This window comes from Thamnophis elegans, chromosome 1 (genome assembly GCF_009769535.1).
Source record: "Thamnophis elegans isolate rThaEle1 chromosome 1, rThaEle1.pri, whole genome shotgun sequence".
NCBI classification, from domain to species: Eukaryota; Metazoa; Chordata; class Lepidosauria; order Squamata; family Colubridae; genus Thamnophis; species Thamnophis elegans.
The window spans coordinates 159,813,598-159,829,309 of NC_045541.1; the positions used below are offsets into that span (position 1 = coordinate 159,813,598).

The 15,712-nt window shown below is 38.4% G+C and overlaps 1 protein-coding gene across 2 annotated transcripts in view; it reads left to right on the top strand.

Annotated features, from left to right (window-relative positions):
• Positions 1 to 12,706, top strand: part of MAP4K5 (mitogen-activated protein kinase kinase kinase kinase 5) — a 102,588-nt gene extending 89,882 nt beyond the window's left edge. For both annotated transcript variants that reach the window (XM_032236809.1, XM_032236817.1), the window contains 8 exons: positions 156 to 214; positions 1,831 to 1,934; positions 2,423 to 2,600; positions 4,564 to 4,632; positions 6,386 to 6,478; positions 7,305 to 7,375; positions 8,427 to 8,482; positions 10,867 to 12,706. In XM_032236809.1, the coding sequence (XP_032092700.1) occupies positions 156 to 214; positions 1,831 to 1,934; positions 2,423 to 2,600; positions 4,564 to 4,632; positions 6,386 to 6,478; positions 7,305 to 7,375; positions 8,427 to 8,482; positions 10,867 to 10,954 (718 nt within the window). In that variant the 3' untranslated portion in view covers positions 10,955 to 12,706. The remainder of the gene's footprint in view (positions 1 to 155; positions 215 to 1,830; positions 1,935 to 2,422; positions 2,601 to 4,563; positions 4,633 to 6,385; positions 6,479 to 7,304; positions 7,376 to 8,426; positions 8,483 to 10,866) is intronic.
• The last annotated feature ends 3,006 nt before the right edge of the window (positions 12,707 to 15,712 follow it).

The following is a 15,712-nucleotide window of genomic DNA, read 5'->3' on the forward strand; positions in this document are numbered from 1 at the left end:
AGCTCATTTTCTGTTAATAGAAGAAAGGAGTGTACATAGGAAGAAAATCCTACAGAAAAAAGACTATTTTAAGACCTGTTCTTAACAGAAAATCCTACAGAAAAAAGACTATTTTAAGACCTGTTCTTAACAGTTGGCTCTGTTTTCCCCCCCAGAAAATTTGCCTTAACAACAAAGATCCCAGATACAAAAGGATGCCACAAATGTTGCATAGGTGAGTCTTCACCTTGAGTTGATATCCTCAGTTCAGTTTACAAGGAATCTTCCAGTTCTACCACTCTACAACTCACAGTGCCCTTCTGAGAGTGATAGTTTTCACATATGTTGGACTATACTTGTCTTAATTCCATCCTGTGTGACTGCTCTGATCAGAAATATTAGAATCAACAGGTTGAGATTCCATGCAAGTATAAATTGCTCAGGCTTTGATTAACAACATGAAACATTATGTATCAAAAAGTAAATTATGCCATGCACATACACATAGTAGAGGGAGGTTTCCCAGGCTGTATATAACTAGACATTCATATATTTCAGATTTAGTATTGCTTTTTGGTTTTCCATTGTAGTCCAACATATACATAAAGTTTTGATTTCCATGATTTAATACACCAATTGGGAATTATAATTCTGACACAATTCAGAATGCCAGTTTCTAGCCAGCTGTTCTGATTTTTCTTAATAATAATAATTTATTTGTCAGTGCACAACTTATGTACAATGAGATTGATTGAGCTCCCTCAGTGCACCCCCCAACACAATACAACAGACAGTGAAGACAGAAAATCCCTAACCCAATAAATCATATTAACAAACACCCAGTCCTATTGCACCAGTGTGAACATGTTACATGTTGCGCTGGCCCTGCAAGACCATCGTACTATGTAGTTATGATGTAATTTCCCATTCAGGAGTCTGACAGCCCACAGATAGAAACTGTTCTTTAGCCTGTTTGTGTGGGTGGCTGTACTTCTATAGCTCTTTCCCGATGGTAGGAGGGTAAAGAAGTGCTGTCCAGGGTGCGAGTCCTCCCTGAGGATTTTCCTCACTCTTCCTCACTTCCCCTCTTGTCCTGCAGGCAGACCAGCAATAAAACATCACAACATTTCCTGATTTCCCAGAAAAATATGAATGCTGAACAATTCTTCAGCCGAATCGTATTTACTTTCAGTTTACCAATGAAGGAGAATATTTGTAGTTCATGGTTGGAATGAGGAGTCCTTGGTGCTCTCTAAGCTTGGTTGGTTTTTTTGCAGACTTTTCATTGCCCTAACTAGGTAACAGCATGAATGCTAGTGCAGACTAGCACTGATAATGTTACCTAGTTTGGGTAATGAAATGTCTGCAAGAAAACAACCAAGCCCAGGGAGTACCCCTACTTTTAGTATACATTTCACCATCGTTGTACGTGGCATTAACAAGATTGAATGAAAAAGGGGTCGGCCAAGTCAGCTGTATATGCTTAGGTTTATTTTTCAGTGAGGCAAGAAAGAGAAATTTCCGGTATATCTGAACTACAATACCCATCCCAATCCTTCACAATTGGCTATGTTGAGCGTGGTGGTTCTGCAAATGTTGAAGTGCACAAGAACTGCAGTAGATGTAGACTGGGGGAATCTTGATTGAATCAATAATGTTAACAAAAAGTATATCTCTCTGGAAATGCAACACCACATGATTCTTCTAGGATGGTGCTGCAGGCATAGGAGAATAGTGATAAATGTGATAAATGATTCGCTTATGATAAATCATAATATGAATTCAAGCAGAGGGCAAATTATTATAATCTATTATGATTACTTCACAATTCTTTTCTTTTTCCTTCATTAGTAAGAAACCCATATACAGGCCATAAATATCTCTGTGGAGCTTTGCAGTTGGGAATTGTTTTGCTTCAGTGGTATGAACCAATGCAGAAATTCATGTTAATAAAGGTAACCTTCTTGTATTTTGGCAACCCTTTAAAAGGAATCTTCCAAAAGTAGAGTGGCACTGTTAGAATTTTGAAGTAATTTGAGATTTCAAATGAATTTGGATCTAAGGTAGTATTTGAGCTCAGTTTAAACTGTTGGTCTATGTTTAAATTTGAAAAACATCAAGGATAAATTGGCAATTTGTTTTTTGGGGACAAAACGGAACAGAAGAGCTTATCAAATAAAAATCCTTGGGAAGTTGATCCATAAAAGTTCATTCGAGAACATGTTCATAGAAATGTTTTAAAAGTGCATAGGAGTTTGTATGCTGCTTTATATTTGTTGTAATATTGTATATAGATTTAAATTGAATACTGTATGTAGGTTACTTTTTAGATACAAGTCAAATAATGCTGGAATGAATAGATACATTCTAAGTATGCATACCTTAAAATATACAAGTTATTTTTTATTTAGATTTTTTTAAAAAAAATATCTTCATCCTCCAGCACTTTGATTTCCCTCTGCCAACACCACTGAAAGTATTTGAAATGCTGGTGATCCCTGAACAGGAATACCCTATGGTGTGTGTTGCAATCAGCAAAGGGGCTGAACCAAATCAGGTTGTACAGTTTGAGACAATCAACTTGAACTCCGCTTCTTCGTGGTTTACAGAAATTGGTACAGGTGAGTCTCTGACCATGTTTAATTTAATTTTGTGTACTGTCTGTATTCAGTATTTGCAAAATATTCTGTTTCCGGATGTGGAATGTTTTCGGAAACATTTTATATTTGTTTTGGAGCCAGACCACCGTGAAACATTTCCTGTCCCAGAAGATTTTTCACCTAGAAAACTGCTGGACAGCTCTCAGAATGGCTAGGTTGGCATGCTGCAGAAGAAAACTAGAACATTCTAGAATGCTTCAGAATTTTCCATTTTCTGAGAGATACAGTACAACATTTTGTGCATACCTAGTTTATCTGACTTTCTTTTTGCTAAAATCCAATTTGTCTAAGGCAAAAATGGAATAAAGATAGGATAAAACCTGAAAACAGTACAACCCACAATTTAATAAACAATAATCCTATATTGGTAATCAATCAGCAGGAGGACTGTATATTTAGAAATAAGAGCCATGGTGGTGAAGTGGTTAGAATGCAGTACTGCAGGCTACTTCTGCCAACTGCTGCTGCCTGTAATTTGGCAGTTTGGGTCTTACCAGCTCAAGCTTCCATCCTTCCGAGGTCGGTAAAACAATGACTCAGATTGTTGGGGGCCATATGCTGACTCTGTGAACTGCTTAGAGAGGGCTGTAAAGCACTGTGAATCAGTATATAAGTCTTAAGTGCTATTGCTATTTGTATATAGATTACAAGCCATCACTCTAGCCTATATTTAGAGGGTACTTAATTGGAAAGGGCTGATATGAACAGTTGGAACTATTTGACTCCTCAATGTATGCAAGTTCTATTTTACTGGTATTCCAGATTTGAACCTGAAATAACAACAGTGAAGGATTGCAGGAAGCCAGCTTGTTCAAACTATTCTGGAAAATAAGATACTCTGGCATAGACATCTGTTACCAGTCATGTTCATATCAAAATTAATGACCCATATGTCATATGTTGATAGCCACCTGCAGAAGCCTTTCCTTCTAAGATGAATCCTTAGTGTTCTGCAGTGAAACGAGGACAGTAAGCTGTGGGGGGTTTTTTTGACAGAGGTTGAATTCCAGCAATGATCCCTAATCAAAGAAACTTCATAATAGAAGCAGATGTTCTACAGGATGCATCTAATGAACTGAGATGCAGTTCAGGAAACCTTAGTCAGAAAAGCTGCTACCAATTTCCTCTTTTTTTTTTTTTTTTTGTCCTTATAGACACTTCGCTCCCTTCTATGAATGTTTAACAGGTCTGTGGTTTAGGATCGATGAGGGAACAGATTTCTGGGACAATAAAAGCACATTTTGTATGGGAGAAAGAAATGAGGGGAACTCAAAGGTCACAGAAAGATTGCCTTTGTACCATTATGTATTTATTAAATGCATATGTTGCCTATCAGGTGCCTATCAGTGACAGCCTAATAAAGGAAGCCTTTCCTTTCCTTCCCTTTTCTTCAGAACAATGCTTCTCCTTACAATGTTTCCCTTTTAATTTCTTGCTTCTCTCCTCGCATTCTCAGTGAATGAGTGGAAAGTATGTTATTACCTGCAACGTCCTTTTAAGGCTTCTCTTGTAATCCAAGATCAAGGGCTCTTGGCCTGCCACATGTTACCTACATAATACACAATTGGTTGCTTCTAAAATACTCATAACATGCATAATTCCTGCTTGCAGCATTAAGTATTGGCAGTGCTTCTAAACTGTAATTCCCGTCAACCTCCCTACTTGGCATTATAATCCAACAACATTTAGACAATTTATAATTCCTTACCCCAGTCCTAAACTTTGGTAAGAAGATGGGGGGGATTAAAATACTGCTCTAAAAATAATCTGAGCTGAAGATTCCCTGAATCTTTTTATTTTTTTTCTTACTGCTTTTTTTATTTCAAAGCAACTTTAATGGCTTCTGATGTAGTAAGCTGAATGTGTATTAAGTTTTTGGTGCATTGAGGTTTTGTATACGACTAATCACTCATTTCCCCCAAAGGTTGTCAACAACTTGATGCCATCCACGTGACTCAGCTGGAAAGAGATACAGTTCTTGTGTGCTTGGACAGTAAGTGGATGGGATTCATACCCTGTCTAAAAGAAAATAGGAAATGGGGCATGATATATGACAGAAGGAATAAGTACCTCAAAGGAAGAGAAGATATTATTAAGAATGCATTCAGTTTTATCTGATGCAGAAAAATATCACAGTAGACATCAGACATGTGGCATTTTGGTGTTGTTATTGAAAAGGCCTTTCTTTTAGTGCTTTGTCTGATCCTAGAAATGGAGGCCTGCAAAGAAAATCTCTTTCCAATGCTTCTAATTGAAAAACGTCTTCAGATAGGGAAGGTTCACTCTCAAGAAAAACTGAAAGCTTCCCTTCTCTACTGCTTCTAGCATTAGAAGCCATTCTGTGTAAATTAGACTAACAAAAGGATAGCTTCAAGCTCAAAGAAGTAGATAGATACTTAGATTAGATACTTATATAGATTTCTCACGAGGCTTCTGAATTTATTTATGTGGATTTATTTATGTTACAGCTTTTATAGAATATCCGAGTCTGTTCACTCTGGCCAAATTTTCAAATTGCTGAAATAGATTTGTGCAATTCTCTGCTTTTAGCCTCAGTACCCCTCCTTCCAGCCTCAGAAATTTGAGGCAGTGTTTGTGACATCTTGGAATGACAGCACAAACCACTAAGCTTTTTGACAGTCTCTATTGTCTGTATAGTACTACATGGGTACACAATGTATCTTTCATCATTTGATGTCCTGCAGACTGGATGCTAACTAGGCCCAATGCCCACATTTGCTATTCGATGTAATAAAGTCGTAGACATGGAGTAAAGCCAAATGTATTGCTTGACACTTTCGTTGTGAATATTTCTTCAGCAAAAGCCCCCAAGTGGTGAGAAACAAGAGTGACTCCTAAATCATTGTTACAGCAAAAGTTTATATTTTCCAAGATTTGATAAAAAAATTTCTGACCCCCAACAAATTAATACAGTATTGTAGCTGTTACAATTTTTAAAGAATAGAAAGCAAGTACAGAAAGGAGAACAAAGAGATTGTGATACAGTGAACTGCACCTGTTCTGAAACTATTAATCTGAAGATGTCTTAATCACTGATGTCTCCATCATTCTTAGTTGTGTCTTTAGCATCATTATGTCAAAATTAAACAGAGCTATACAACCCACTATCTACCAAGAAGCTTCCAAAGTTTTTCTTTTAATATGACACGTGGCAATTAATTATATTATCTCTGTTTCATCTGTGCAATTTACTTTTAATTACAAAATCAGATTTAAGTTTTTTTTCCTGGTCTTACTTCAGCCTCCAGCTTACTTGAATTCCTGTGCTGGCCCTTGGTTCAAGAAAAATTAAACATTTTCATAACAGTGAATGAAAAACTACTGATGAGGAAAGAGAGAAGATAGATAAATGTATTGATCTGGGGATAGATGAGCTTATCTCTATGGAAAACATTGTGAATATTTGGAGCAGAAAATAACATTTGAATTTAAAGTTAGTTGGAAAAAGTCTAAAGAGTTTCTATAAATAATCTACATTGAATTCAACAGAATCTTAAAACAGTGAATTTAAAAAAATTTTAATATCAGCAAAATTCAAACCATGTCTCTTGAAAAATCTGTCCAGTTGATTTGACCTTAAACTGAGTGAGGCTGACTGAACCCTAGTACAGAAAGTAAAATAAAATTCTAAGTTCTTCTCCTTAGCGTTTGAAGGCAGGCTTTGAGCCTATCTGGCACTGAGATTCTTTTATTACTATTATATTGTTTGCTTTTTTTCAATCAAGGATTTGTGAAGATCGTGAATTTGCATGGTAAGCTGAAATCAAGCAAGAAGTTGGCATCAGAACTAAGTTTTGATTTCTGCATTGAATCTGTAGGTAAGCAAATGCTTTTCCTGTCATCTATTGTGTCTGACCTGACTATATAATATGTGAGTGGGTTGCACTGAAAACATTTTTAAAGGCTAAAATATCATGAGATTTCCAATTGTTATGCAAACTTTGTCAGATTTCAGCATTCCTGATTGAAATCTCATAAGATCTCAGTCCAGAATTCTAAAATTATGTAAGATTTAGCAAGCATCTCCCTAAATTTTTAAATAATGAGAGTTATTTAATGCGGGGCAGTCTGTAGATGTTATTCAGAGGTTTTGCAGATAGAATGTCAGTTGGGACAACTTTATAAGATTCAAAGAAGCAAAGAAAGCATTAAGAAAGCCCTCTATATCCTCAAACACTTGCGTCTTTCTAACCAAGGGTCAGTCTTTAATGCTGCAATTTTTACAGTGGGAATATTCCTTCTGACTAACCTTTAAGATCCCTCTGCTATTCAAGGTGTGATCATTTGTTTGTTTGTTTATTATATTTGTTTATTATATATTTGGAATCATAAATTCTCATTGATTGAAGGCAGATATATGATAATATGAGTGACACATCACTTACTGTGCTCCATTGCTTACTGTGCTTGAGAATTGTCCTTTAGCAGGGACAAATGAAAAATTAGTCTCAACGAGGAAAATGGGGTGTTTGTTCTATGTTGATTAATCATCAGCGAGTGGAAATTTAACAGAGTTTGATCTTCCCATCTTTGGAAGTGTTACCCAAGATTCACTCATTCCACAGATTTGTTTCCATAGGTCTACCTTTCATTTGGATCTCTCACATACAATCAGTCAGTCTTACATTGTGTTTCTTCTCGCAGTGTGCCTCCAGGACAGTGTGTTGGCCTTCTGGAAACATGGGATGCAAGGCAAAAGTTTTAAGTCTGATGAAGTAAGTTTGGGCAAGAGTGTTGTTGATCATTGTTTTGCTATCCTCCTTACCCTTCAGTTAGCAAAGATTCCAGTCACAGAAAAAGGAACCCTGAACAACATAATCCCCCTTGTTGCTTCTAATCTGTACCTGAATAATTGTATTGGCTCAAAGACAGACATTAGACAGAGTGTGTTCTGTTGTGATGCAAAGAGGGGGGGGGGAGAGAGAAAGAATAGTTTACTAGGTAGTGATAAGAAGGCATTGTTTCCTCCTGCTCATGGGAATACCCAACATTTCATGGACCTGATTTAATGCAGTTTGCTTTGCACTTAGTCTGTTGAACTGACTAGGAATTCTTCATTCATACCATAGCTCAGCCATTTTGTTATTAGCCAACTGGTACTCTTTTGACAATTTCTCCCAATTTGTGGCATGGAAATGCTACTGATCTATCTTATAATATTTTTATTATATAGATAATTGGTATAATGCTATTAAAGTGTCAAATGTTTGTATTGTCTCTCAGACTGGTTGAACTTGGGTAGAATCTGTTTTTGGATTAAAAACATAGGTATATTTCCATGGATCAGTTTTGAGTAAGACCATAGTAGGATGCCCTATTTCTTCTCATGGGACTTAAATTTAATCCCTGTCAATTTCCATTTGAAAAAACATTAAATGAGAGGAGAGATCCTTCTCTGGCTGAAAATTGGTCTAGCTAAGTTAGCTAGAGGTCCATCTAGTTGAATGACAGCTTCCTAAATTGAATGGAAACTCTCAAAAGGTTGATCCTCTGCTGAACACAGTTTTGCCCCGTATCTGCAACACTATATATAAAAATCTCCCCTGCTGTATAAACCAATGTGACTTTTCTGAGCTGAGGAAGAATTGTATTACTAGGGTTTTTAATACATATTGTAAAAATGATGGTGCATATATTATTAAAAGTTGATAGTCCGTTTGAAACAATTCTAATTTGCCAACTGAATTAGGTTTGTTCTTTTCAAAATGGGAAAAGATGCTCTTCTGCCAGTTACTCACATTGTGTCCTTTTTTTGGTATTGTGCAGGTTACCCAGGAGATCTCTGATGAAACAAGGGTGTTCCGTTTACTGGGCTCTGACAGGTGAGCTGAGAAGAGCAACCTGCAACCCTTTCGCCTTTAAAAAGAAAACGCTACATTTAGAAAAATAATCATTGTCTCCCTGTGTTCTTCTTAAGGGGGTTCTTCTTCTTCCACTGCCTTCCCCCACTTTTATACCAGTGTGTGGTCGCCAGGCAATTGCAGGTCCAAGGCGTGGAATTCAGGCCTGGGTCACAGAACCGCCAGCGACCTAGACCTGCCATGCCCCTGAACCTGTTCCCTTGCTGTCGCTGGGCTGCCGTCATTTTAGTTTTTAGTGACTGCGAGTGCGCAGTTCACTGTAAATTTTTCTGCACATGCGTGAAGAACAATTTACATTGAACAGCGCAAGCGAAGCGAGCAGGTTGCGAACCGGTAGTAAAACCGGCAGCAACCCACCCCTGCTTTGATTGATACGCAAACCTTTCACATAATCTCAGCCCTTGCAACTTTCAAGTAAAGCTCTGACAAATACAGCAGACACTCTGTAGTTTCAAGGCAAAAAGCCAAAATTCCAAGAAGATGAAGCTAGAAGGAAGAGAAGATACACCCACTGTAGAAGTAGCTTGAAAACTAGAGGCTATCTTCCATAAAGCGCTCTTCAGATTATATAATATTTTTTTGCTGTTCAATCTGATTATTTCTATTTAAGGTTTCCCCCCCCCCCTAAATTCACTTAATTTGGTGCCCCTGAATTCAAAGGTACACTATGCTACTATCATCATGTCAGAAATATCTTGAAACCTAAGGTAGTGTGATCACTTTCACACAAGGTCTCCCAGTATATTTAGTTTTTCAGTTAAGTTCTTCCTTGTTAGTTAGGGTCCTGAAAGATAAAGCTGTCACAAAGGCGGAAAGGAAATTTGGGGACCCTGCAATTTTGGCTAAGATGGTTTTCCACAGTAAAAGCCTGATAGAAGAGAATATCTGTAGCTCAGAATTGAACTATGGGATCTTTGGTACTCTCTGAGCTTGATTTTCTTGCAGATGTTTCATTACCGCAGCACTGATGATGTAACCTAGTTTGAAATACCTACAAGAAAACAACCAGGGTCAGAGAGAACCAAGGACCCTAAAGTTGAAGTATCTCATTACTGTGCCTCTCTTACATGAAAGTTTTGTCATTTAGTCCAGGAAGGCATGATCCCTATCTTCTCCCTGGCTTGTCTATAGCATAACCTCACAACAATATCTTTGCTTTTTCCCCTACCTTGTATTCTTACTCAGTACCCTCATACTTAAAGTCCTGGTTCTCCATTAATACATGCTTCTCCTTCACATATAAGGTTGTTCTCCTCACCTTTGGCCTGTCCATTTCCATTTGAACCCTTAAAATTCTAGTCCCAAATTTCATCTGAACAGATTTCACTGTCTGTTAAATTATACTTACCTTCCTGCAGTAAGATTTTTAATTTTCCCTTTTTGTTTTCGGTACATTTTACATTTGCATAGAGATGCTCAAACCACATCCATTCACCCAAATAAATGTATAGATATAGAAAATATAGGATCTCCAAACACTATGTAGGAGTATGGTGTTCAAACCTCTTGAGTATCAGACCTTGATACTCTCAGGGACTGTAATGTTGGCTTCTTGTTTAAAGAATCCTAGATTCTGAGAGGATCCTGTGGGCTTCAATTCCATCTACCCTGTTCTGAGAGTACTTGGAGGGTTATGATATTGAGAAAAGGCACAAGTTAAAAGTCTTGTAGTTTCAGGGGCTGCCACCCACATTTCTAAAGCAGAGGTGGGCAATTAATTTTCCCAAGGAGACACATGGAAAACTGGGACTGTTGTGGAGGTCTGAATCAATAGGGCTGGGAAGGCTCATAGGCATGCAAATATATACATTTTTTTAAAGATGCCGGTTGCCTTCAAATGAAAGCAATACAGTTGTATGGTCTGCATGGCTTAGGAGGGACCGGCCTATTCTACCTCCAGTGGTCTTAGGAGGGACCGGTTTATCACATCTCTGACAGCCTGAGGAAGGCTACTTGCCTTCCAAAGAGGGAGAATGGGCCAGCCTGCCAGGTTCACCAAGGCAATTAACTTCCCCCTCATTGGTACTTCTGGTGGTAAAGCCCTATTTAATTTCCAGTTAACCTCTCACAAGCCAGACAGGGACAACCAAAGGGCCGAATATGGCCTGCGGGCTGTAAAATGCCCAGGTCTATCTTAAAGGAACGTTTCTGCATCATATCTGTATATCTACTGTGCATGGCATGATCGTGTAAGAAAACACGGGTGCCAAGATGCATGGGGAGGCAATTGGTGGGTTAGAAGTAGCCCAATAGGAAATGCTCAAGGAACAGCAGCCAGGATGTCTTCAGCAACTGCTGACTTACCCATTCTATGCTGACTTACCCATTCTATGCTTGCTCCATAGGGTGGTGGTGCTGGAAAGCAGGCCGACTGATAATCCAACAGCACACAGCAATCTCTACATTTTGGCAGGCCACGAGAACAGCTACTAAGCAACCGTGAATTGACTTGAACTGTGAGCCAGCAATATGTTGCCTAAGGAAACCGCTCTTCATGGATCTCCTGTTCAAGACATATTATGAGGCACCCTTTCCCCCCCTCTTCTTCCTCTGCCTTCACATTCTCCGATTGATGTCTGAACGGACTCTGTTTTTAGGATCAAGAGCCAAGCGTCGCACGTGTCTTGCAGCTGGGAAGCAGCTGTTCTCTCCCTTGCCACTGTGTGGTTGGTTATGTTGTTGGCTTAATAAAAGCTGTGAGATCATCAGTCCCTTCTATTTGTTAGGCCTACAGAAGCATGGATGTTGGAAAATCTCAAAACATAGTCAAAATGATTTGGGACAGGATTTCTTCATGCTCAGGTTCATGGCGTGGGCTGCTGATTTCATCATCTTTTGACAATACCTATTTTGGATACTGGGAGTTGAAGTCAACAGCAAAATAAGGAAAGGGGGGATGCCTGTGGGGCAGGACCCAGTGGAAATGAATTTCTCCTCTGTGAGGCCTTTGTGGGTTTTCTCTCATATGCCACCAAAATATCCCCGCGTCAGGGAAATCCTCAGCAGAGGTTCCCAGGAAGTTGTGTTTGTGTCTTTATTTTTTAACGCAACCGTTCTCTATGGATTTGTAAAGAAACACTATTTAATCTTTTATTTATTAATCTGCTGCTAGGGTGGTGATGTGATGCATTTTAACTTCCAGCACACGAAGGTTGCAGCGCAGCTTTTGGTTGTGGGTGGGTGGGTGGTTTGTTTTTGGGGTGTGTTTTTTTTAACAATTGTAAAAAAAAACAACAGCAGCATTCTTCTTGACCTTTTCTTAGATATAGGACATTGTGGAAGGGAGGTGTTTATATAGAGAGGATTTTAAAATTTTAAAAAAGCCTTTTTTTGCTATATAAAAGCAGTTTTGTACAAGAATCTTTTGTATGGGTTTGGCTTGTGGAATTGGTCACTAAAGATCATTTGGTATCGATTGAAATTATGTATGAAATGCAAGGTAAGTTTTAGAGAGGATCAATAAGAGTTTGGAAAATTGGCAAAAAGTATAAAATAGATATAGGGCGAGTTATGCAGTACGTGTGTGTGTGTGTGATTGTGCGTTTGAGGAGGGAAGCCACATTCCATACATATGTCAGTTCTCATAAGCGTGTTGGAGGAACAGAGGTTTATCCGGATCTACAAGCATTCATGCTCCTGACTCAGCTGTCAAAATGTGACACAGGTTTGTCCTGCACTGGTCACCAATGGCTGAGAGAGACTGGGGTCCCTCTAGGTGTTGACTAGCCATTTGCAAGGGGTGCCTGTGCTTTGCCCCCAAAGTGTGTCTTATTGGAAAAATATAAAAGCTTTTCCCCACAGCAACCTTCCTAATGTGCCCCAATGTCAAACTAGAGATTCAGAATGCCCTGGACTGGATAAACCTTTCTAAACATAATGCCCCTGCATGTTTCAAGGAGTTTTTAAATGCTTTAATTTGTTCATGGACACTTATTTTATTTATACTATGCCAGAATGAAGTTGGATGAAATGCAGTGCCTAGGAAAAATGAAATATTTCTTTCAACTTGGGCACATTTGAGTGGTAGGTTTATTTCTTGGTGGTATGGTATAAATATATATATAAGAAGCAGTATTGTCTAATAAACCTTGGGAAATCTTATTTTCTCCATTATCTTTTGTTCAAGGATGTCATCCATGTTGTTTCCTTTTTTGTTTTCCCAATTAAACTATCCCCATTAAACTATCTCTGTGTTTATTAAAGGGACAAACATGGTTTTGTGCGTATGAAAGAGGTTGAAGGACAGTTAATTTAGTAAGTTGTTCATTTTTACTCCTAAGAAAAAACTCCTTTTGTTTATATCACAAAACAGATTGAAATGCACTTTGTTTTCCAACTAGCAGAGCCCTCACAGTTTGAAACAGTGTCCATCTTGTGGGTACAACGTATCTTGGCCCTACACATTTTCTATTTGAAGGATAGCAGACAATTATACTTAATTTCACTCAGAAGTATCTCTGCTCTTATTAAAGGGTGTGTGTGTGTCCATGTCTTTCCACATAGATAAAATTCTCAATTTTGGATACAACATGCTCTGAATTCCCATTTCGGGAAGAGCCCAGGAGATCCAATCTGTAATAGGATGAGTTGCATGTATCGGCTTATATTTGAATCTCTGCTTTGTTGAGAATCTTAGGAATCTAATCTCAGGCCAGGCTGTTTCAATCTTTAATATTCTTTAGGTAAGTAAGCATAAAATCGCACATGCTTCCTGAACCATTAGGAGGGAGAACAGGATTCAGATGAGTTGTTCAATAACTATCATATTGAAATTGGCAAGAGACATTTCTATTCTACTTTGTAATTAATTGTACACTCTGGAAAGTAAGTATAATGGGTGAATGAGGGTATTCATTAATGATTGCCATTAACAGCCATTATGTAGGACATACAGAAAACTGGCAAAGCGCATCTTGAGCACCAACTAGTGGTTGGAAGACATCATTTCACAACATATGGATAGGCTCAACCATAGTTTCAATTGGAAAACTGACCATCTTAGACCAAGCCAAGTCCAAAAACGCTAGGAAATTTCTAGAAGCCTGGCACTCCAACATATTAGCCATCAATAGACACATAGACATAAACAACATCTACATATGATGCAAAAGAGACAATCTACAAACTAAAAAGGGAACAAAAACAACACCTCCCCACCAGCAATTGGCACCCAGATGAGCATAGATTAACTGCAAGATTAATATTGGACCAACAATCAAGCAAATGAACTGCCAAACAGTTAACAGCCTAAAGAACTTCTAAGACCATCCCCTAAGACTAGACTATAAACTGAGTAAACCCCACTCCTTACTAGCACTGACTCTGTTACCTAGTTTGGGTAATGAACCTGCAAGAAAAAAACCAAGCTCAGAGAGCACCAAGGACCCCCTCATATAAATAGGCTTTGCAGCAAGAATTAGGTTTATAAGCTGCCACTTTGAGGGGTAACAAGTGATCTCTGGAGATAAGATAAGGTTGTAAAGGGAGGGAAAGTAAAAGGGGGGGTCTACTTTCAATTAATATTTGGTTAAGATACTCAACAGAACTGAAATTGGGACTGTTTTTACCAAGACTGCAAGACTAGACAGATCAATGGTTGCCATGTTGATCAGTAGTTCAGCTAATTTCCCAGAAGTATCTGCATTGCTCCAGATACTTGCGTGCAAAAATGAATTGGTTTCATGGGCATAAAGGGGCTGGAGGGGGTAGGACATCACCACACAAGTAACACAGATGACACCATTTGCACAAGAATGTTATGTGATTTCATCATGGCTTTTCATGGATGCAGTAATATTTTCATAAATTAGCCTCTGATTTGTCTCAGCTGCCCAGTGTCACTGTGGAATTGGGCAACCTGGAAAATTGGAATATTAAAACTTTGTTTTGGAGATATACTTGAAAGAAGAAGAAGATTCTAGGTTGCAAGATGAGGGCTTTAAAAGGACAGTAAAAATGAAGCATCCTCTCCATAAAGAATTTGGATTGCTGACATTTGCTGGGTTCACAGAAGCCAATCACTTTCTCAGGTCAATACACCTTACAGGGTGGTGATTGTGATGGGAAATAAAAGAAAGAAGTATTAGGTATAGTTGCTGCTTTGAATTATTTATAAAATAATAAAGCCTGCATATATTTTTTTAAAGCCTGTAAGTGTTAAGAAACATAAGTGTGCCCAAACAAAGCACATTCCATTATGGCTGACTATAGTAGCCTGATGATTCAGTAAAATGAACTACAAATTACCTATTCCTATTTTAAACAGGATTAAAATGACTAAACCCAGCCACTGGTGGTCAAAGTCCTATTCAGTTAGGAAATTTGCTGGAAGTTCCAGGCTTGTGGTTAACAGGGATTCAGACATTCATGCATGCTATTATTTAACATAATGCAAGCAAGATTTAGCAGTTTCATGGTTTACTCAACCTAATTTGCTGGGTTTATGTGACACTGGCTGATAAACTACATGGGCTGGATTCACAATGGAAGCTACAATAAGCCATTATTGGCTTGTTTCTTGATAAGTGGATGGTAAAAGTCAATTTACTACTGTGTCATGTCTTCCATAGCAAAGCTCTTTATTAATAGGTTCGAAGCTATCAATCCAAAATCCTAATCTCACTTTGCTTTCCATTCGATTTTCAAACCACAGATTACTTGTTCCTAGTTTAGTCAACTATGTTGTGTGATTTTATCCCTGTGGTTAGTTGATGGATGTGTGCGAAAGTGGACACAGAAAATACATTAACCGCGGGGAGGCTTATGAACGCAGGCTTCTCCCGTTGCTTTTATACGTGCGATGGGGTTTGGGCAGTGGATTATCTTTTAAATTTGAGATTTTAAGAAATTTAAGTTTTAATTTTAACTCTTCAGTTTGAGATTGCCTTTTTAGTTTGCAATGGAAGGAACGCAAAGAAATGCGTGTTGTTTGTTTTTAATCGCACAGTATTTTGACCTTCTCTGGATAACAAAGAGAAAAAGTTCAGCGCGTTTTAGTAGAAAAGGGGAGAAATGCGTCACTCCGCAACAAAATGTATCGAACGTTAAAGGCTTCAAAATGGAGCAAATCCCTGTTCCTGCGTGGACCTCTAAGCGCCCCCACGAAGCAATGCCGCCCTTCTGCGTTGTCCTCTCTCGTGACAAGACGGAGCCACGACAGACCGTCCAGCTTGTTGTTCGGATGGCTGGGCT